General features: G+C 39.0%; 1 protein-coding gene across 4 annotated transcripts; it reads left to right on the plus strand.

Moving 5' to 3' along the window:
* Nucleotides 1-532: 532 nt before the first annotated feature.
* SMIM8 (small integral membrane protein 8) lies at nt 533-23,871 on the plus strand. Of its 4 annotated transcripts, none has more exons than XM_047860739.1 (3): nt 533-665; nt 21,143-21,300; nt 23,408-23,871. In XM_047860739.1, exons 2-3 carry the CDS (start codon nt 21,166-21,168, stop codon nt 23,564-23,566), a joined length of 294 nt encoding a protein of 97 aa, XP_047716695.1. In that variant the 5' UTR covers nt 533-665; nt 21,143-21,165; the 3' UTR covers nt 23,567-23,871. The 4 variants fall into 4 exon arrangements, with proteins under 4 accessions (XP_047716695.1, XP_047716693.1, XP_047716694.1 ...); XM_047860737.1 differs by lacking the exon at nt 533-665 and adding an exon at nt 11,235-11,400; XM_047860738.1 differs by lacking the exon at nt 533-665 and adding an exon at nt 11,433-11,799.
* The last annotated feature ends 377 nt before the right edge of the window (nt 23,872-24,248 follow it).

Here is a 24,248-nt window from a genome sequence, read left to right on the forward strand (position 1 = left end):
ATCCCAAAAGGAGAAGAAAGACAAAATGTGAAGAAATACTATTTAATTATTAGGCAAGAATCTCCTAAACCATATGAAAATTATCAAGACACAAATTTAAGAAATTTTATGAATCCCAAGCAGGATAAAATACATAAGAAAACATACTTAAGTATATCATAGTAAGACTATAGAAACCCAAAGACAAAAAGAAAATCTTAAGAACAGCCAGATAAAAAGATGCATTTCTTTTAAAGAACAAATAAGAGTGATTGCTGATCAATTAATATTAACAATGAACTCCGGAAAACAATAAAATGACACACAAAAGTGTTAAATGAAGTGACAATGTAATACTCTAAACCCAGTGAAAATAATCTTATAAAAAACACATCCCCATCTCTTTTTCCTCAAAGAAAGAACAAAAATATTTAAATAACTCTGAAGTAGCTTTGTACTGTGTCTGTTTGGCCGGCTGAACTACATTTCCCAGAATGCTTTCTTGTATGTTCCTGATTAAGGTGAGCTTCCAGAGATACTTGGGAGATTCTCGGAAGGTAAAAGGGAAGCAACAGCTACTGTAGCTAATATGCTGATTCCCCTTGCTGTTGTGAAGTAGCAGCTGGACCCACAATCACTTCACTTTCTCCAGGATCCTCCTTCAACTTCCCTAACTCCTGGGCCAGGTATGTATTTATCTCTGTGACTGAGGGCTGAGGCTTCAGCAGGATGCCCCTGTCACCAAGGTCAGAGGCAACAAGAACAAAGGTTTCAGTGTTCCTTGTGGCTTTCCAACTCATGTTTGTGAGTTCCAGCCTGCTTCGTGATCTTCTCTTCCTGATTGCCTGCCCTATGGACTTCAAACTCCAACATCAGACAAGGAGATGACAGTCTTACAGAGCCTGCTTAACCAGCTCCCACAATTACATAAGCCAATTCCCTGAAAGTCCAGATGGACTCATACATACACAGTTCTTAATTTTTTACAGTGATAGTACTGCAGCACAACGAGAAAAGAATGGCCTTTTCAATAAACAGTGCTGGTCAATTGGAAATCCATATAAAAGAAACATGCATCTTAATTTTGACCTCACACAATAAACAAAATATGACTCTAGAAGGATTGTAGATCTAAACAAGAAAGAAAACAATAAAGATTCTAGGGTTCTAGAAGATAACAAAGAATATTTTCGTGGCCTTCCTTGATGAAGGAAAATATTTTTCTTTTCTTTTCTTTTCTTTTCTTTTCTTTTCTTTCTTTTCTTTTCTGAGAAAGATAGAGAACACACATGAGTGGGGGGAGAGGGAGAAAAGGAATCTTATGCAGGCTCCATGCTCAGTTGGAGCATGACATGGGGCTCGATCCCACAACCCTGGGATCATGACCTGAGCCAAAATTGAGAGTCGGACACTCAACCAACTGAGCCACCCAGGCACCCCTAAAGATTTCTTAAACATGATACAAAAAGCACAAATCAGAAGGGTTAGTAAAGTGAATTTCAAATTTCCAAGAAATTGGTTAATTTCATTAAAATTAAGAACTATTCATCAGAAGATACCACTAAGAGAGAGAAAATGCAGTCACAGGTTGGGAGAAGATATTTGCATACATCTAAGAAGAGACTCATATCCACTATCTTTATAGAATCCATGCAAATTAAAAATACAAATTAGAAAGCCCAATAGAAAAATAGGCAAAAGAACAAGTATTTTTGCGATAGGATGTCTGAATGAAAAACAAACATAGGGGCGCCTGGGTGGCGCAGTCGGTTGGGCGTCCGACTTCAGCCAGGTCACGATCTCGAGGTCCGGGAGTTCGAGCCCCGCGTCAGGCTCTGGGCTGATGGCTCGGAGCCTGGAGCCTGTTTCCGATTCTGTGTCTCCCTCTCTCTCTGCCCCTCCCCCGTTCATGCTCTGTCTCTCTCTGTCCCAAAAATAAATAAACGTTGAAAAAAAATATTAAAAAAAGAAAAAAGAAAAAAGAAAAACAAACATATAAATGGGCAGCAATAGGCAAAAAACAAACAAATAAAAACTCAACCTAAACCTTGTACTTTATCCAAAAATTGACTCAAAACAGATTATAGAGGTAAATATAAACCATACTACTATAAAACTTTTAGAAGAGAACACAGGAGAAACTCTTCACCAACTAGGGATAGGCAGAGTTCTTAGAAATAATACCATAAAGCTCTGGAAAGGAAAGGAGAGGAGAGAAGAGGAAAGAAGAGGGGAGGGGAGGAGAGGAGAGGAGGGGAGGGGAGGGGAGGGGAGAGGAGGGGAGGGGAGGGGAGGGGAGGAAAGAAAGAGAAAGAAAAGAAAAGAAAAAAGAAAAAGAAATGGATTAATTGGGGTTCATCAAAGTTTAAAACTTTTGCTTTGCAAAAGAGCCTATTAAAAAGATAAAAAAGCCATTGACTAGGAGAAAATATTGACATTTTTGATGGCAAATATTTATATGACATGTAAATTGACATATATGACAAAAAACTTGTATCCATAACAGAGAATTTTCTAAACTCAACAGTAAAAAAAACAATCCAATTAGAAAATGGGAAAAGACATTTCACCAAAGAAAATGGGAAAAGTTCAAACTGGTCTGGATGGTCTGGGACGGCTGAAGGTCTTGTCAGAGCAGTTGCTACTGCTCTAGGGGTGGTTTTGCATTTACCTGAGCTAAGAGATAAACTGGAAAGAAAAGCTTAAGGAAAAATGTGGAGCAAATATTGGCGAATACAAGAAGGTGAGTACTAAAGGTCAAGTTTTGGGGCCTAGCTGGTGACATTAGTAAGTAGTGTCCCTAAAAGGGGATATTAGGGAAGAGTATTTGTAGGTTTGGGGATTCTGAACTCAGGTTTATGACAGGTTGTTCACAGTAGGGAACTGGTTGGAACTGGATGAAGTTCATGACACGCATTTTAGAATTGATGGTCATAACAAGGTTATAATCTGGAGATGAGTTTTATGAAGAACAAACTATTATCCTGATAAGTGAGTTGTTTACCCAGATAAGAAAACTATTTGCTTATAGGAATTGGTTTCTGCAGTTTTCCTGATACAAACTGTTAAATTTTATTGATCTGTGACTTTAGCTTCCTTGGCAAGAATTTCCTGGGGGATAAAGGCAGTAATATTGACACAGGTGGTCTTAGCAATCAGTCCCATCATTTAAGTTTATGTAGGTGCAGGCAATCTCCATTTTAAAAAAATTTATTTATTTATTTTGAGAGAGAGCATGTGTGCAAGAGCGAGCCCAGGGGAAGAGCAGAGAGAGGAAGAGAGACAATCTCAAGCAGGCTCCACACTCAACACAGAGCCCAACATGGAGCTCGATCTCACAGCCATGAGATCATGGGGTGAGCTGAAATCAAGAGTCAGATGCTTAACCAGCTGAGCCACACAGATGCCCCAAATCTCAATTCTTAATGCAGTGGAATGAATACCCTATAGCAATGGAAATGAATAACTGATAAATGCATCAATATGAATAAATTTTAAAACATATTAAAAAATTAATATGGTGATGGAAATCAAAATAGCAGTTAATGGAGGAGGGGATGGATAGTAACTGAGAGGAGGTATGATGGGATTTGGGGATGCTGGTGGTATTCTAGTTCCTATTTTGGGTAGTGGTTACTTGAGGGGGTTCACTCTAAAATCCATCAAGGTGTACACTTAGGATTTGTATCCTTTTCTGTTAGCATTCTGCTTCGATTAAACAAAATGATGATTTAAAAAAACAGGTAAGCAAAGGAGAGGCCTAAATTCTGACATCAGTTTATATTTTAAATAATTGTAATTGAAAATAAATGTAGCAATACTACAAAGACAATTTGAACAAAAGAAAATCATTCCTCAAAATTACAAAATCCTGTTGTCTTGTTTGCCTTGCCACTATTCTGTGACTGTGTCACTCTGCCTTACTCCATCAGGCGTTTCTGGCCTAGCACAGAGCATCCTTTCTCTGCCTGCTTATTCAAATTGTATGGATCAAAACTCTTCCTCTTGCAAAAGAAAAACAAAAACACATGTAAAATTTCTTTATGAGACATGGCAGGAAGACATTCTTAGTCGCTTGGAGTGAGTGGTAGGGGTTTATTAATTTTAAACAGAGAGAGCATTTTGCTCAGAATAGAAAACTCCGACTCCTGTTAATATATGAGACTGTCCTCTTCTTTAGATTTTAGTCTTTTACTGTGGTTCTCAACGACTGCCATCATTAACAAAGAAAAGTACTTAGCTTGTCAGCAGGTTACCTTAATTGAGCACATTTGCAGCTTTACTGTGAATAAAAACACTCAGCTGTAATCCACAAATAACCCTGCCTTGTGCATCATCTGTTGTAGAACAACTTCCAAATGACTTGAGGAAAAACTCCAAGTGTTTTAGAAAGAAAGAAGGAACAAGGGAAAAAGAGAGAGAGAGAGAGAGAGAGAGAGGAATCACAGAAAATAGAAGACAAGGAAATATTTATTACTTGTTTAAAGAGACTTTTCATTTTTGTTTATGGCATTGCAGGGCATCCTTGTAGAATTATTGTAAGAGAAGACTTTTTTATATTTTATGCATCTGAAAGTGGACTTCAACTATACCTCCATTTTATCTGTACTTTCTAATTCACTAAGTTCTTTCCAGCTTATTTCTCTCTCTCTTTTTTTTTAAAGTTTATTTATTTTGAGAAAGAAAGCACAGTAGGGGAGGGGCAGAGAGAGGATCCCAACTGGTATCTGTGCTGACAGCATGGCACCACTCAGGGCTTGAACGCACAAAGCCATGAGATCATGACCTGAGCCAAAAACAAGAAGAGTTGGACACTTAACCGACTCAGCCACTCAGGTGCCCCAAGACAGAACCTTTCTAAAATGGAGTCCCTACAGCTTCCCTACCTCAAAACCATATAATAAGAAGCAATTACGTATTATTTGGCAAATTAAGAAGGAAAGTGACACAGATCAGTGGTTCTCAAGGTGTGGTCCTAGGAATGGTGACCTAGGTCACCAATGGTGTGGAGCAGCTCCCAGATTTGAAACGGAATTTCTCAGGCCCCAGCCCAGACCCATTTTGTGAGACCCTCTGGAGTTGGGATCCTGTAATCTGGATTCAATAAGCCCTCCAGGTGATTCTGATGCATGCATACTCAAGTTTGAGAACCCTTGATATAGGATAATGCTGAGGGTATATGAATGACCAATTGGCAAGCTTTCAGAAACACTAAGCAATCTTATGAGTGCATCTGTTAGGCTTTGGGAACTCTAAGAGTTTGTAAATTTTGTGATATGTTGCATTTCACATCTATGTTGAAACTGTTTTATTTCAAAGGTATGGTGCCACAAACAGCAGTTTCTATTATAACCCAAATATCCTCATGTTTCTCTAGTATCTGGATAAAAATAAGGACACTTGAACATTGATACTGGCATATCACTGACTTATTGGCGGAGTTTAGGACCAACACCCTCCTTACTCAGAGGCATGGCTAGTTACAACAGGCCCACAACAAAGCCTCACACAGGCCACTGTCTACCTCTGATGCCTTCCCTCTCTTTTGGGAATTGAGTTTGTGCAAGGGTGGACGAGTAAGAGTGGTTTGGGGGTTTGTGTTTTTATTCACAGTGATGGGAGCAGGTTGACAAAGGAATAAAAGATGCCTCAGTATCTACAGATAAGTTGATTCTATGGCCCTCCGTGCTATTTTTTTTTAATTTTTATTTATTTTTAAAATATTTATTTATATTTGAAAGAGAGAGAGAGAACGCAAGGGGGAGGGGCAGAGAGACAGAGACAGAATCTGAAGCATCTAGCTCCTGGTTTAAATGGCTTCAATAACTTCCCATGACCTTCAGATCTTAAGATCCTATTGCACTTGATTAGTTTCAGTGATTTGCAACTGAAATAACAGTTGTATGCTGAATCTCCCAAGATCCTATATCCAAAAAAATTCTCCCTTGTGCTTCTACCATCTCTCCAGGGGGTCAGATCTTGTTCCTTATTGGCCAAGGAACAAGTAACCCTGCTCTTCTCCATTTCTTCTCTATCTATAAGCTGAAGCACAAATATCATCCCTCCCACTTAACCAAGAAAGACCATTTCCTTGCCTGTCACCTACTACAAAAGACACCAGAGTTTTTGGATGGGCAGGGGCAGAGTTTGCTGGCTCCATGTGCTCAGTCTCTGCAGGGGCTCAAGATTATCCTGCTACACTTCCCAGCTTATAAAATAGCTGCAGCTTCTAGGCCTTACCCAAGAATTGAAAAGGGGAATGCTTTCTTCTGAAAAGGCATGATTCTCCTCCAAGAGTCAGCTTCCAAGGAATCATCTAATTTTTACACACCAGCCATGGCTGAGCTGTAGGTGTGATGTCTCCTCTGATTAACCCTATGGAATAAGGAATGAGGCAAAGGGCAGGGACAGGAAAGGGCATCCCAGCAGGAAATGTTGAACAGAAGAGTGACATGATTAGGCTTGTATTTTAGAAAGGAGGACAATAGTTTGTAGGGGAGTTTGGCTGATGGCAAAGGGGCCTGTGCATTAATCTACTCTCTTCTTAACCATCTCAACTTCCATAGCTTCCAAGACACTCCTGTCCTGTTCTTCCTCACACCATTCTGACCATCCTTTCTCAAACCCCTTCATGATCTCCTCCTGCTCAGCTCACTCTCTCACTGTTGATGTCTCCAGTGACATTCATTCATTCATTCATTCATTCATTCATTCATTTATTGTGTGTGAGAGAGAGAGTGCAAGTGGAGGAGGAGCAGACAGAGAGGGAGAGAGAGAATCCTCAGCAGGCTCCGCACTGTCAGCTCAGATCCTTACACGGGACTTGATCCCAGAAACCATGAGATTATGACCTGAGCCAAAATCAAGAGTTGGACACTTAACCAACTGAGCCACCCAGGTGCCCCAGATGTTTCCAGTACCTTGTAGTGGCCTACCATTCCTTCTCTGCCTCCTCTCCTTACATGCTCACATCCACTGTATGGTTTTACCTATCATCTGTATTTGATGATTCTTAAACCTTTATCTCTCCTGAATATCATGGGCATATGCTCAATACCCTTATCAGACTGTCATTGGTCACAGGCAACCCCTGAAGGACTGGATTAAACAATTCCCTGAAGCCACGAGAACGTCCAGCAAAGGAGCCACTGGGGGTAGTCAGTGGCAGATCTTTCACAAAGCCCCAAAGAGGGGATCTTGGCAGAAGGTCACAGGTCCACTACATTATCCTAGTTTCTTTTTTTCCTTCACCTCCTGCTTCTCCTGCCCCAGTCAAAACAAGACCCCAATCCATCCCATATTCTCTATATTTCCTATTACTGTCCTAATCCAGGACTTCATTCCCTCTCTCCTAGAATACTGCAGTGGCTTTTTAAACCAGTTCTGTGTCCATCTTGTTCTCAGAGAAATCTATGTAAAACATACATATGACCATATAGCTCCTGGTTTAAATGGCTTCAATACCTTCCTATGACCTTCAGAATACTGAGCCAGTCCCTTACCATGGATGTGAACCCTCCTGGACTGACCCCTAGCTGTTTTCCCAATTTCATTTCTTTCCATTTTCCATTTTATTATTCACTCTTTGGTGAATATTTAACACACACTATATGGTTTCATGCTTTGAGGACTGTATTCATTCTGTTTTCACTACCCTGAAACATCCTTTCTAACTTCCTTGCCTTCGTTAATGCTTCTGATTCTCTCAGCTCAGTCACCCATCCCTCCAGGCCAAGCTACACACCATTCTCTGTGATTCCAAAGAAACTTGTGCACATCATTGTATTATCACTTATCACATTATGTTGAAATGATCTATTTTTATATTTGTCTCCTTCACAAATCTTTAAGGTCCTCAAGGGCAGAAAATATATCTTAATCTTTAAATTCCCAATGTCCATATAGTACCTGTCACATTGAATGCTCCAAATTTTTTTTCACTAAACTGAATCTAACTGCACCGATAATGGATTCTTGCTTCCATGGTTCAATTAAAAAAAATTTAGAATAAAAAAAAATTTTATTTTGAGAGAGAGAGACAGAGTGCAAGCAAAGGAAGAGCAGAGAGAGAGGGAGACACAGAATCCGAAGAAGGCTCCAGGCTCTGAGCTGTCAGCACAGAGAACAATGCTGGGCTTTAACTCATGGACCACGAGATCATGACCTGAGCCGAAGTCAGACGCTTCACCAACTGAGCCACCCAGGTTCCCCTAATTTTTCTTTTTTCTAGTGTTTAGAAATAAAAGTAAATACAGGATTACCTGACATGGGAAGTATCAAAACCAGTTTTCCTAAAAATATTATATGAAAGAAAAACAGCAGTAGATTGTGATCCTCAAAATAATATCAGTTCCCCATTCTAATTTTTTAAACCTATTTATGTTTCCTACCACTTGATACATTTCATTTCCTTGCCGTAACAGATATTCCTATGATGCCAGACCACAATATAATTTTTACAAATAGCAAACATTTGTTCTTCTTACAGTTCCTACTGGAAGCAGATCACTCCTCAAGCTATCAGGCAAATGCTCTTTGATTTCAGCGAATTTGCAGTGGAGTGTGTGGGTATCTATTATCCATTGCCACAATGAAGCTGCACAACAACCAACATACCTGTTTAAGCCCAGCTGTCCTGAGCAGGCTTGTCTGACCTTGGCAGGTAGCTCTGCTGACCTGGGCTGGGCTTGCTCACATGTCTCGGGCCCAGCTGACTGATGGCCAGTCTTAGGATGGCCTCTGTTGGAATGATGAGGATGACTTGGCTTGGCTGTCTTCAGTGGGCTAGTTGGGGCATGATCACCAGTTCAAACACTTTTTCAGCTTCTGCTTGTGTCATATTTGCTAGTATCATATTAACCAAAATAATTCATAAGGCTGACCCCAGAATCAGAGTGGGAGGGCATGGATAAGGTATGGACACAGGGGTGAGGGGTAAAGTATGGAGGAGTGGAGAATTGGGATTATTTTTGTATTATACCACACATGGCCTAATTTTTTCCAGTTTGTCAGCTAATAAAGCATTCAGTGGAGTCAGATATCCCCATGACCCACATTAATGATATTAGCTACTTTGACATTGGGTTGGCTTAATGCTGGGGAAAAGAAGCCAGCATTTGTTTTATAACAACAACAGTAACAACAGCAAACCAAACCGTGCTTTTGATAAAACACCAATAAATTAATTTATGAGTTTTATTAAGTATTATAAGACAGCTATCCATTCATTCCTGGAAAAAAAAGGAAGCAGCACAACAGAGATTCCCCTGATAAGGCTCAGAGACCACTAGTGTTGTCCCTGGGACACACTTGATGAACTCCTGATGAAAATAGGCGTATTTTGTCAATTTGAATGTATTTTCACACAGGTGAACTTTTGTTTTATGTAGCTCATCCCATAAAATATAAAATCTCCTAATCCTAGCAAATAACAAATCTCCTGTTACATATTATTAAATATTGATGGTGCTGTTTAAAATGATTATAAAAGCTGATTTCAGACTGGCATCATTCTTCAAAGTAATTTCTTAAAAGCATGATAAAATGGAAAGAACTATTGTTTATCCACACCACTTGCGTTTTTCATATCCACGACGTTGGCAAGGCCTTTAGGCTTTTCTCTATTATCTTTACCTACAGTTTATGCTCTTTTATTACACATTCTTTCACCTGATCACTTTGGATTGATCATGACAGTTAAGATAATTTTGTTTCTAAGTGATACTTGGTATTTTGCTGATCAGTGAGAGGGGAACCCTGAGGGATAAGGAGAAAATATGGGTATATTGATAATGCAACACAAGAATGTTTGTAGCCTGCAGTTGTTCTGTGGTTACTGCACAAATAGCCTTTTCTTTTCTTTTCTTTTTTCTTTTTCTTTTTCTTTCTTTCTTTCATTTTGTTTGTTTGTTTGTTTGTTTGTTTGTTTGAGAGACTTTTGAACATAATCTGGAAGTTTGGTGTTGTGTTTGGTATTGATTTTATGGGCAACTTCCCCTCCACCCCAGCTTTACTGAGATATAATTGACATATAACATTGTACAAATATAAAGTGTATAATATCTTGATTTAACACATTTATACAGAGCATCACCAGTTAATTTTTTTTTAGTGAGAATATTTAAGATCTATTAGCAAATTTCACATATAAAATACAGTATTATCAACTGTAATCATTGTGTTACGCATTAGATCTTCAGAAATTATTCATGTTGGGGCGCCTTGGTGGCTCAGTTGGTTAAACATCAGACGTTAGCTCAGGTCATGATCTCACAGTTTGTGAATTCAAGCCCCACATTGGGCTCTGTACTGACAGCGCAGAGCCTGCTTGGGCTTTTTTTCTCTGCCTCTCTCTCTCTGTCCCTCTCCCATTTATGTGCTTTCTTTCTCAAAATAAATAAACTTAAAAAAAATCATCTTCTAACTGGAAGTTTGGAGAAAAAAAAAAAAGATAAACGTATTCAGACCTGCCTGGGCTAGATGCCATGAGTGGAGGCTCACAAACTTTCTGATAAGGTCCCAATAAAAGGGGACAAAAATCCTCCCTAACTACCCGGTCAAGACCCCTCTCACTCTTGAGAGCTTCATACTTTCTCAATAAACTCACTGCTTTGCTCACTCTCTGTTATCCACCAGATTCATTCTTCCACTCTGTGAGACAAGGACCAGCGTCTCTCCCAGCCTCTTGTAATACTGCTATTCTATTTTGTTTGTTTAATACAACTGCTATACCAACAAACTTTAAAATCGGGAAAGTACGTGCAGACCAACAACCTTATCTATTCTTATCATAACCATAGCTACAAATGTCTTCTATCTTGAAATGTCAAGGCACTAGTAGAACGGCAGAGTATTAACTGCACATTTGAATGACTGTGGCTCTAAAATCTGGGCAAGGAGGATACCAAATCCCAGCCTTCTCCCCCGATTCAGAAAGCTTTCCCCTTCCATTAAATAAATGTATATGTTTCTAGGTGATGTCTCCTTTTATTTATACAAAACACAGACACATGAAACTGGAAGGTTATTTGAACCCTAGGAGGCTGAAAACTAAAGGTAAAAAAGGAAGACGCTAAACACGCCCCTTGCAAACTCCAGCAGGCAAATCCGCAGGCGGCCCCAGGGAGTAGGAGGTACCCAAGCAGGGCTGGCCTGGGTCCCACAGCCCACGAGCCTAGGCGTCACAGCCTCCAGGCTGTAGGGGCCGCTGTGGCGCTGAGCCGGCTGGGCGCGCTGGGCCGCTCTCTCCCGCAGGCAGAGACGAGGCGGAGCGGAGAGGGAGCAGGTGACCTCGGGGCAGGTGTTCGGCGGCGGGTGACCGGTGGCGGGGCCGCGGGCTGCCTGCAGGAACAGGACGGCAGCCCCACCGCGCGCTGGTGCCAGGTCTTGGCGGGCCCGGCCGCCCTGCGGCCTTAGTCCCAGGTGCGTTGGACCTGACGGCATTCTCCCGAACACCCCGACCCCTCGGCTCTCCGTGGGCGCTCTAAGCGGTCTCGGGGATCTGTGGCCCCACGGGACCTATTTCCCGCCCCTTACGTGCTAGGAGCCCGGGCCTCTGGTCAGTGCCCTATCCATGGACACCTCCACCCCAAGAACCCTCCCATTTCCTGTACAGTCACTTGGTGTCCCTGCTCACCAAACTCCTGTTTAGGGGGAAATGGTGTTGTAATTGTTTTCACTGGAGGTGCTCTTTCCTTTAGTAACTGTGTTAAAAAGTCTTATGTTCCACTTTGCAACACCGTGTCTGAAACTTAATTGAATGCAGTTTCTTTTTCTGGAGGCTTCAGATGCATCTGTCTTCGAGAAATAACCAGCTGTAATGTAGGTACCACAGTATGGGGAGGGGAGTAGACCTTAATAATACTTTACAGCCCTCAGATTGTAACTAGGCCATTGTGAAAATCTTTCTCCCTTACTCAGGTAAATTCAAGAGATGGAAAGATACTTTTTAAACAGTATTTTTTTTTACACCAAAAACAAATACGGAATCCATTTAAAACATTTAAGTGATTGCAATTTTATGTTTCATAATTCTGGAAATAACTTGTAGATGCAACGTCTTATCGATTTTGAAGTAAGGTGAGGTCAAGTGGTGGAATAGGGGTGGGCTTGGACATTGAGAGACCTGGATTATCTTACTCCTAATGGCAAAGACACAATCTCTTTGGGTCTAGGTTTCTCTGTTAAAAAAATAAATAAAAGGAATTGGACTAGATGGTAAGCATGATAATGGCGACCATTTACTGAACATCTGTTATATCCTTTAAAGAAATATTATCTAAAAAAAATGTTATCTCAATGTACAGAGCAGTTCTATGCAATAAGATAACTTTACCCCTTTAGGTGGAAACTGAGGCCCACAGAGGTTGTCATTTATTCAAAGATCTCCAGTTTATAAATAATAAAGTTGTAATTTGAGGCTATGCTACCTCCCCTCAAGACATAAAGCCCTCTGATTCTAACCCAAACTTGTTTATTCTAATTTAAATTATTTTTAAGGTGTTTTGTTCCAGACTTCAAATGTTTTTTCTTACATTTAAGATAGGATGGTATATGAAACTAAAATAAGAAGTGTATTTTATATCTCATTATTTTGTCAATTTTATAATTCCCTAAATATTTTTAAATTAATTTGTTTTTAATTTACATCCAAGTTAATTAGCATATAGTGCAATAATGATTTCAGCAGTAGATTCCAGTGATTCATCCCCTATGTATAACACAGTGCTTATCCAAACAAGTGCCTTCTGTAACGCCCCTTACCCATTTAGCCCATCCCCCCACCCATAGCCCCTCCAGCAACCATCAGTTTGTCTTTAAGAGTCTCTTGTGCTCACTTTGGCAGCATTTATACTAAAAAAGAATCTCTTATGTTTTGTCCCCCTCCCTGTTTTTATATTATTTTTACTTCCCTTCCTGTATGTTCATCTGTTTTGTATCTTAAATTCCACATATGGGTGGAGTCATATGATACTTGTCTTTCTCTGACTGATTTATTTTGCTTAGCATAATACCCTTTAGTTCCATCCATGTACTTGCAGATGGCAAGATTTCATTCTTTTTGATTGCTGAGTAATATTCCATTGTATGTGTATACCACATCTTCTTTATCCATTCATCCCTCAGTGGACACTTGGGCTGTTTCCATACTTTGGCTATTGTCAGTAGCACTGCTATAAACATTGGGGTGCATGTGCCCCTTCAAAACAGCATACCTGTAACCCTTTGATAAATAGTAGTGCAATTGCTGGGTCATAGGGTAGTTCTATTTTTAATTTTTTGAGAAACCTCCTTAATGTTTTCCAGAGTGGCTACACCAGTTTGCATTCCCACCAGCAGTGCAAAAGAGATCCTCTTTCTCTGCATCCTTGCCAACACATGTTGTTGCCTGAATTGATAATTTAGCCATTCTGACTGGTGTGAGGTGGTATCTCATTGTGGTTTTAATTGTATGTCCCTGATGATGAGTGATGTTGAGCATTTTTTCATGTGTCTATTAGCCATCTGGTTGTCTTCTTTGGAAAAGCGTCTTTTCATGTCTTTTGCCCATTTCTTTGCTGGATTATTTGTTTTTAGGGTGTCGAGTTTGATAAGTTCTTCATAGATTTTGGATACTAACCCTTTATCTGGTATGTCATTTGCAATATCTTCTCCCATTCTGTCTGTTGCCTTTTAGTTTTGTTGATTGTTTCCTTTGCTGTGCAGAAGCTTTTTATTTTGCTGAGGTCCTAGTAGTACATTTTTGCTTTTGTTTCACTTGCCTCCGGAGGCATGTTGAGTAAGAAGTTGCTATGGCCAAGATCAAAGAGGTTTTGCCTGCTTTCTCCTCTAGGATTTTGATGGTTTCCTGTCTTATATTTAGGTCTGTCCTCCATTTTGAGTTTATTATTTTGGGGTATGGTGTAAGAAAGTGGTCTAGGTTCATTCTTCTGCATGTTGCTGTCCACTTTTCCCAAAACCATTTGCTGAAGAGACTGTTTTCCACAGGATATTCTTTTCTGCTTTGTCAAAGATTAGTTGGCCATACGTTTGTGGGTCCATTTCTGGGTTATCATTTTATTTCACTGATCTATGTCTGTTTTTGTGCCAGTACCATACCTTTTTGATGATTGCAGCTTTGTAATACATCTTGAAGTCTGGGATTGTGATGCCTCCAGCTTTGGTTTTCTTTTTCAATATTACTTTGGTTATTTGGGGTCTTTTCTGGTTCCATACAAATTTTAGGATTGATTGTTCTAGCTCTGTGAAGAATGCTAGTGTTATTTTGATAGGGATTTCATTGAATATATAGATTGCTTTGGATAGTATTGACATTTTAACAATACTTGTTCTTCCAGTCCATGAGCATGAAGTATTTTTCCATTTTTTTGTGTGTCTTCTTCAATTTCTTTCATAGGCTTTCTATAGATTTCATTGTATAGATTTTTCATCTTTTTGGTTAGGTTTATATAATTCCCTAAGTGTTAAAGGAAAGGCTCTGATTATTGCTAAGGTTCCTTCTCACTAACATGCTGTAATTCTGATAATTCTGTTTTGACATCTCCTATTGAGATGCTGATTTCAAAAATGAATACCTGAAGATTAGATTTTTCCCTAAAGTAACTCATAGTCTTTTTATCTTGGTCTAATTTCCATATATAGTATAATATAGACAGTCATGCCAGTTTTAGGTCAATGAATTGTTTTATGTCAGTTGCCAGATACATTCTGGATCATCCCCCTGAGGAAGAATTTTGCTAAAGGAAGGAAAATCATCAAAAAATGACCAGTCCTGGGGCACCTTAGTGACTCAGTCAGTTGAGCCTCTGACTCTTGCTTGATCTCAGCTCAGGTCTTGATCTCAGGGTTGTGAGTTCAAGCCCCACATTGGGCTCTGTGCTGAAGCCTACTTAAAACAAAACAAACAAAAAAACGACCAGTCCTGACTCTGTCTAGCACTATCTTGGACTATCTTATACAGCCTCACACATTGTGTATTATTAATTCCAGGAGGGCACCATCCTCACACTTTGAGGTGTGAATGACCCTCATGGAATTGCACCCTTTATCTCTTCATATTTCCTTCACAAGAGGATGGGCAGAAGAAAAAGGTAAAGAACTTTTTAGCAGGGTGGGACATATGAAGTAAATGCAGCTTAATTTATATCATTTATACAGATACGTATGAAAAATCCTACTCTATTTCTTTAAAATTTAGAAACAACAGTTTTTTATCATTTGTCAATAAGGGAACAAGAAATGAGTGATTGAAAAATGAAGAAGAAATAAGAGTAGGGGTTCCTGGACAGATTTCACCAACCAGGGTGGCCCTGTGGATACCTGATTTATGGAGTATTTTCCAAGTGGTCCCATACACAAACTAATCACCAAATTGCTTAGCCAGGAGCAGTGCAATGCCAAGTTTCCATCATCCCTACCAGACTCTGTGTGTTTGTTTTGTATGATTCCCTTTTTAACACTGTACATGAAATTTCTTCCCTTAGCTTAAAAATAAACCTATCTTGAAAGTGAGTATAACTAGGGGCACCTGGGTGGTTCAGTTGGTTAAGTATCCAACTTGATTTTGGCTCAGGTCATGATCCCATGGTTTGTGAGTTGCAGCCCCATGTCAGGCTCTGTGCTGACACTGAAGAGTCTGCTTGGGATTCTCTCTCCCTCTCTCTCTGTCCTCTCCTGTGCTCTCTCTCAAAATAAATAAATAAACTTTTTTTAAAAAAGTGAGTATAGGGGCGCCTGGTGACTCAGTCAGTTGAGTGGCTGACTTCGGCTCAGGTCATGATCTCGCGGTCTGTTAGTTTGAGCCCCGCGTCCGGCTCTGTGCTGACAGCTCAGAGCCTGGAGCCTGTTTCAGATTCTGTGTCTCCCTCTCTCTGACCCTCCCCTGTTCATGCTCTGTCTCTCTCTGTCTCAAAAATAAATAAACGTTAAAAAAATTTTTTTAAAGTTAGTATAACTAGAGATTGGTCAATATCATATGCAAATAAGCAAGTGCTGGTTACTTGCGGTAGGAAACAAAGAGTAAGGAAAAAAGTTGGAGAAAGTGATGGGAAGACAAGAAGTTCTGAAAGAAGTGTGCTAGATGTTCAATAGATATTTTTGTCTTAAGTACAGTTCATTTGAGTGGTAATGTCCAAATAGATTATTGCTGTGCTTTGAATTTTTGATGAGTTTCGCAGCTTTTAAAAGTGGAATTTATATTAGCTGTGCACTTGAAAATAGCTATTCAGCTTTTAGTTCTACAGTAAAAGTTTACTTTTGGTGGGGGCGCCTGGGTGGCTCAGTTGGTTGAGCCTCCAACTTCAGCTCAGGTCATGGTCTCACTGCTCATGGTTCGAGCCCCGCATAGGGTTATGTGCTGACCGCTCAGAGCCTGGAGCCTGCTTCGGATTCTGTGTCTCCCTATCTCTCTCTGCTCTTCCCCAGCTCATACTCTGTCTCTCTCTCTCTTTCTCTCAAAAATGAATAAACATTTTTTAAAAATCAATCAATAAAATCAATAAAAAAGAAGTTTACTTTTGATGTAGATATTTGTTTTCCCAAAGAGTTTTGACAATGAACATATCTGTGAATAAACAACTAAGGCTTTATACTCTATATACTGTGCTTATTCAACCAACATATCTTGAATTTCTGCTCCAGCCATGTATGTAGATCTTTGTGGGTCAGGCATGTGAAGAGATTCTAAAGAACTTTACACATGGAAAAGATTTTGTGGTGTTTTGTTTCTTCTATTATATATAACAAATTCTTGGCTACTAAAGCCCATTTTGGCCTCAGTAATCTACATTTTTTATTTAAAGTATAGAAGGTTCTTAAGATTTTTTTTGTTAGTTCAATAGATGGTATAAGCAAATTCATACAATTTTGGGAGAACTATTGTAACATCTTTGGTGACTGTGGCTCATTAAAAAAGCAATAAAATTGAGTTGTCTTTTTTTTTTTAATGTTTATTTTTGAGAGAGAAAGAGACAGAGTGTGGGTGGGTGGAGGGGCAGAGAGAGGGAGACACAGAATCCAAAGCAGACTCCCGGCTGTGAGCTTTCAGCAGAGAGCCCAACGTGGGGCTAGAACTCATGAACCATGAGGTCATGACCTGAGCCAAAGTTGGACGCTTAACCAACTGAGCCACCCAGGCGTCCCAAGCTGTCTTATTTAGAGACTGATATATAATAGAAAATGTTGTCTGATAAAAGGCTGATATATAACGGGAAATGTTACTTATATACTCTGCAGAAAGTATCATAAACAATGGAAATTATGGTATATGAAATCTTTTAAAATACAGCATATAGTGTAGTAGGTAATCCCTTAATTTGTAAATGTCCCTTTAATAAACACTTCTGGTGGCTTCTAGCCCAGATATATATTTTTTTATGTTTTATTTATTTTTGAGAGAGACACAGAGACTGAACGTGAGTGGAGAAGGGGCAGAGAGAGGGAGACACAGAATCCAAAGCTGAGCTGTCAGCCCAGAGCCTGACGCGGGGCTCGAACTCACGATCTGTGAGATCGTGACCTGAGCTGAAGTCAGATGGTCAACCGATTGAGCCACCCAGGCACCCCAGCCCAGGTATTCATTAATTGTCATTTCTGGTAAAAAGTTTAACATACATAGTGCATTGTTAAGGCGAATATGGATGTCTGGAGATTGTAATAAAAGGAATACTGCCTTGGTTGCTTATTTCCTTGATTCATTACAAAGGAAACAGGTTCTGCTAAGGAAGAGAGGAGACCAAGGAATCTTGCAACTAAAATGAAGTCATTACAATTCATGTTACAACACTCTTAATCTGTAGTTTGTTTTTTTTTATTTTTTTTAATGTTTATTTATTTTTGAGACAGAGAGAGACAGAGCATGAATGGGGGAGGGTCAGAGAGAGAGGGAGACACAGAATCTGAAACAGGCTCCAGGCTCTGAGCTGTCAGCACAGAGCCTGACACAGAGCTCGAACTCACAGACGGCGAGATCATGACCTGAGCTGAAGTCGGATGCTTAACCGACTGAGCCACCCAGGTGCCCCTATAGTTTTTATAGACGTTTCATATAAGTTGAATTTTGACATTGAACATTACTATATCCCTTTGACTTTAAAATAGTGAAATTTCCCTCCCTCTCTCTCTCTCATTTTTTGGACTTGAGGTAAGTATTGAGTTAATCATCCTCAATTCTTGGCACATTTTCATCAACACAGAGTGTGTGTGATAACTGCGGTCTGAGGGCCCTTCTGTGCTCTACAGTATGTGCTGTCTATACCCACCTTCCCCATTACCTTGTTTTTCTTCCCACTAGACAATTTTAAACCATATTCTACTGGTTATCTTTGTTTTAAATACATGCAGCAATTTCTCAATAATTGAAGGAAAATGTCTCTTTGTCAGTTTATGGTTATAATGACTTACCTTTGTATATTTGCTTTTTCAGGACTTCCTACTATTTTTATCTAATGCCCCAGTTTCAATTAGGGGTATACTGTGAGGCTGTGATTCAGTCCTAACAGCGTGGACATTGTGTTAACTATTTCCTGCCTCACATTTTTTTATGGGCATGGCTGATTTACAGACTGTAATATCGCTTCCACTTTAATGATTGTTTCTTTCTGGTATTTTTTCCCCCACATTACAGTCAATCATGTTATTAGCTTAAGTAGAAACATCACTGGCACCTAGCTTAGGCATCTGGTGACCACCATTTGTTACTTAAATTCTAAATATGTTTGCACATACCATCTACCCTGCTCTCATGGTTGAGAGGGAAAGAAGAAATGTTAGCAGTTTTCATAGAAGGAAAAGAAACCAACAGGAGTAGTTTGTTCTCATAAGAAAGGAGGAGTAGCAAAGGAATTTTACATCCCTCCCCCTGTATTGTTGACATTATTGAAAGGTAAGGCCATAAATGAGGAGGAAGTTATAGGGATTCTGGGCCTAATGCAGAAGCATATGCCAAGTCCCCATTACAGCTGGTTTTGTGTGGTATCAAGAAGTTAATACAGGAAATGGGCATGTCGACGGACCTCCTGGTCAGCAGGAAGCAGTGGATTTTTTGTCACCTTTGGGCATGATGAGTTTCAAGCAAGTGTATGCTGACTAAACAAATACCAGGCATGTTATGGAATTGTTTCAGAAGTTGTCTGTAATGAAAAAAAACAAAACACTGTTCTAGTGGAGAAAATGAGTAACTTGCATAAAAGAGAAATAAAACAACAACAACAAAACAATTGCTAGTTACAGCTTGACTAATGTTTGAAATGCTGATGAAGTGTTCTATGAATTGCTACCTCATATATGTCATGCCCAAGGTGGACTTTGCAAAAGAAGTAAACAAAGACTGATGATTGTCCTATTCTGCTGAATGCATCTTGGACAGAAAAGGTGGGACTACTTGTCATTGGCAAGTAGTTTACCTTCAGTGCTTTGGAAATGCTCATTTGCTCCCCTATGATTACCAAGCCAGTACATATACCTATAGGATGAGACATTTATTTAATGAATGAGAAATGCTGGCAAGAGAATGAAAGGAGCAAAATACAATATCCTCCTGCTGATAGACAGTCAGTTGCTCTGCCTACAACACACTCCTATGCTTAGATCATGCATGTGTTGAGTTTTTCCCATTGAACTGCACAGCCATTCTACACCCATAAGATGGGGGTTAATTTTCACAGTGAAAGCACACTGCTGAAACAACTCTTTCTAAATCTGGATGATGAAGGGAAAACTGAAAATAAAACGAAGCAAGCTATTGGCATGATTGCTGAGACCTGGTGGTCTGTAGAGCCATCCACATAGTGAAATTTTGGGAATTTTGGGAAACTCATCTCCCAGACCAGTTTGAGTTTAAAGACTTTGTGGCTAGAGATAGCAGTTGAACTATGAACTATTTTCCAAGAGTTAGCAAATCCTAAAATTGATATATGAGTGCTAAGTAATATCAAAGTGGAACCAGAAAGTGATGTTGAATATCGTGACAACAATGAAAACCATCATCCAGTGGATGAAGGAATAGGAAACAGCGAACAATTCAGAAGCCCTAGCAAGTATAGACAGCGTTGAGAAGTCCTTTCCCTTCAAGTAGGTGTTCCTGATGAGGTGTTTATGCAATTAAGTGGTATAGATGAACTAACCACTTCAACAAAGACAGTTTTGAAAAAACTGAACTAATTTTCTCCATAACTAATAAAGTTGCAAAAATATTGCCTTTATAAAGTCTGTAAAATGGAAAACTTAAAGAATACTTGTATGAACAAAGCCCCAGTGAGTGTTTAAATGTGAATGTTTGACTCTTGTTTCATAACATTTACTGTATGGTAGGGTTACAGCATTTCCCCAGAACATTTTATTAGATTGTCATTAATTTCCACCTTGGGAAGCTTTCTTTTCCTACCTCTTTCCTTCCAACCCTCCCACACCTCTTCCCAGCATTAGGTGGCAGGAATGATAAGAATAAGCTTTTGCCTAATAGTACCTAGAAGAGAAAAATATTCACAAAATGTTGACACTCCAGCTGGCAGAACCATAAACCAAAAGACACATTGGGATTTAATAGGATAGAGTTAGAGTAATTAAGAGGAAAATGTATATTCACCTTGAGATAGCAGAGCAGTCCTTCCCAAAAAGTCACTGACAGGCAAATGAGGAGTGAAAATAGCTACTTACCCTTACTGCTTGGTACTCATGCTTAGGTCGGTCCCCCAGAAGAAGGCTGATGAGCATGGGCCAGGGGTGAAGCTGTAGGAGAAATTGAAAAATGCCACTGTTCTTTCAAAGCTGTTGGAAAGTGAAGAAGAGTGAAAATGGGAGGAAATAAAGAAGGGTATGGATAATCCACTGGCCCCTGCTACCCTTAGCTTCCTCTTTATATAACAGGATACAATGTGATTCAGACCAAGAACAATTTCTCCAGGCTTCTGTGAAAGTAGGAGCACAACTTTTGCCCACCTGACTTGTTCTAAGAGATCAAAAATAACGATTTTATCAAATAAAATTTAGGGCACCATTTACAAAGTACATGTTATATGAAGTAATAAAATAATTGGCAATCACTCTTGGTATGTATCTGGACTGGAATTCATAAAAAGGAATGCATGTAGAATGCTTTTTTTTTTTTTTTTAAAGAACATTATCAGAAAAACTGTGAAGAAAAAAAAGTCTCTTATTTTACTTCTAGGTAATAAATCATCATTAGTCAAGATGTCTTCAGCACCAGAGTCTCCCGGCTTTAAAAAGGAACCACCCAAAGAGAAAGACTTTAAAAACCCAGGGCTCAGAGGAGTCCGCACGACAACCTTATTTCGGGCTGTGAATCCAGAGCTCTTCATTAAACCCGTAAGAAATATACCTAGGATAAGACATTATGTTCAGTTTAACTAGACTATCAGAAATTGAAAGTGTTTATTTTCCTGTCACATTTGATTGTGTCATGAAAATTTTATGTTGACTAATAAGCCCTCTCTGATAAAAGCAGGTGAAAGGGAAATCTTAAGTGCTATTTCTCTATACATATAAAACTAATTATTTTGAGGTATTTGAGAACTTTAACAGAATACAGTTGCACTTTGATAGATCGACTTCTCAAATTCCTCTTTAATATTTTATTTTAATAGTTGCACCAATTTGAAATAAATTTTTATTGTTTGATCAGGTACTATTACATAAATAAGACCTTTCATTGAAATAAAACAAAATGAAAATCTGATCATTTTTATAGACTACAATTCTAGCCTTTATTGTATTTTTACCTAAGGGATATTGCAAGTATGAAAAATTTCAAAACATACACTAGTACACTGTAAGGGAGTTAGCTAACCATTTATATTTTTGTTGCAAATTACTGAATATATTTGACCAGTTTTATTTTAAAATAAATATAAACTTTATTTTTACATAAATATAAGTAAAATCAAATTATTATATATTTAAACGTATTGGATCTGGTTAGAATTTTATTCATTCATTTATTTTAAAGAAATCCCATAGACTGAGCATTTGATTTTAATTTTAATTTTATTTTAGAGAGAGAGAGCATGAGTAGAGGAGAGGGTCAGAGGGAGAGAGAGAGAATCTTAAACAGGCTCCACACTGAGCATGGAGCCTGATACAGGGCTTGATCCCACAACCCAGGGATCATGACCTGAACCGAAATCAAGAATCGGACGCTCAACCAACTGAGCTACCCAGGCACCCTTTGGTTAGCATTTTAGTAAATCTATTTTTAAAATGTTTGTTTATATATTTTGACAGAGAGAAAGAGAGTAAGAGAGAGAGAGAGAGAGAGAGAGAATTCCAAGCAGGGTCCATGCTGTCAGCACAAGCCCCTTGGTTAGAATTTTAATAACATAGTTGCCAGTGTAAACTGTTTTAAAGTTAAACAGGTCAATTTAACAAGCAAGTAATTAAATCAAGGTAGAATGTTTTAAAACCTTTGAACTAATGTGTTGTTTTAATTGCCAAGTGCATGTCAAGATTTATAGATTTAAACTGCTTTGAGCTTTTGGCCTTGTTATATGTCCATCCAGGTCGAAAAGTTTGACCTTTATTCTTTTGATGATTAAGATTTGAAATAGTAGTAATACAGCAAGTATTACAGAAGCAGAAAATGCTAATTGAAACTTGTATCACTACCACGCACTCACACTGACCTAAGAAAGGTTCATTTGGGGAGCATGAACACACAGGAAGATCTGAGTTATAGTATAGACAAAACAAAACATTTCTATGGAATTGTAAACATCTTTCCTATACTTAAATGCTTTTTTTTCCCCCAGTGTCAAAGTTATATTGCTTAGTCTCTCAGGGTCTTGGACTTTTCAGCAGTAAATCAAACTTAGTATAGAACAGCATAGTATCTGCTCCAGTCACACAGTTTCTTAAGGTTATACAGTAGGTACCCAGAGGAGAGTGTATGTGTTGTCATTCTTGCTGCACTTAATATAGGACATGAAAATTGAAGGCTTTTTGCAAGTTATCCATGAACTCAGGCAAGAAGAATAGCATGTTATACTTCATTCCTCACTTCTTAATAAGATTAACTAATTGAAGGTTTGCCAGTAGGGAAACTTGAGCTCAGGAAAGTTGAGCAACTTCTCCATGTCACACAGGTAAAAGTGAAAACTTGATCACTAGACCCATTTCTGTGTCTCATTTCCCTCGCCCCTCTCCCAACCACCACCTTTCTGAAGATGCAGGCCTGAGAGGCTGTAGGCAGGAGACAGACTAGAGAGGAGAAGCAAGAGCCTTCTATAATATCTGAATTATCAGGAGTTGAGTTAATTGAATAAAGAACTGGGTAAATTGTTATAATGGAAAATATCACCATAGGAATGCTAGTATGGCAGTAAAGACTTGGTATGTCAGGAGGAAAGTACGACAGATATTTGGGTCTCCTCAAATGATTAAGTCTTAATGAGGATTTATAATTTCTTTTCTTTGACAGAACAAACCTGTAATGGCTTTTGGACTGATAACCCTTTCCCTTTGCGTGGCTTATATTGGTTATCTACATGCATCCCAAGAGAATACAAAGGATCTCTACGAAGCTATTGATAGTGAGGGACACAGTTATATGAGGAGGAAAACATCTAAATGGGATTAACAGTGCTGGATGCTGCAGACGGAGCTTTGCTAAAGGCTCTGAAATCTTCTAATGGAAGACTTTGTGAGTGCACAGTATCATGCTCCTTGTTCTAGAATGTGTTAATGAGGAAGGAAGGTAGCAGTTGTGAACGGGCCACTAGACTACATCTCATCCTGCAGCCCTTACCCCATTCTTTGTTCACAGCAAGAGCTTCTCAATATTTTTCTTTCATGAAGTCCTTGTATGAAAGTGCCATTAAGAATGGAAGTTGTTTTTGTGAATTAACTTCTATATAATAAAAATATAGTGCCGGTGCTGTTAAATTTGTATGGTATTTTTAATATTTAAGATGAGTTGTGCATTTGCAACTGTTTTAAGGGTTTAGTTTTGTTTTGCTGTTGAGAAAGGCATTCATTTTTTCCTGGCATAGAACTTATGTTTATGACAAAAAAAATAATTGTAATTATTATGAAGCATACAGTCAACATTCAAGACAAATAATTTTTTTAATGTTTATTTCTGAGAGAAAAAGAGACAGTGTACGAGTGGGGGAGGGCAGAGAGAGAGACACACAGAATCCAGAGCAGGCTCCAGGCCCTGAGCTGTCAGCACAGAGTGTGATGTGGGGCTTGAACCCACAAACTATGAGATCATGACCTGAGCCAGAGTCAGATGCTTAACCAACTGAGCCACCCAGACG

The sequence above is a fragment of the Prionailurus viverrinus genome, chromosome B2 (genome assembly GCF_022837055.1).
Source record: "Prionailurus viverrinus isolate Anna chromosome B2, UM_Priviv_1.0, whole genome shotgun sequence".
Classification (NCBI taxonomy): Eukaryota; Metazoa; Chordata; class Mammalia; order Carnivora; family Felidae; genus Prionailurus; species Prionailurus viverrinus.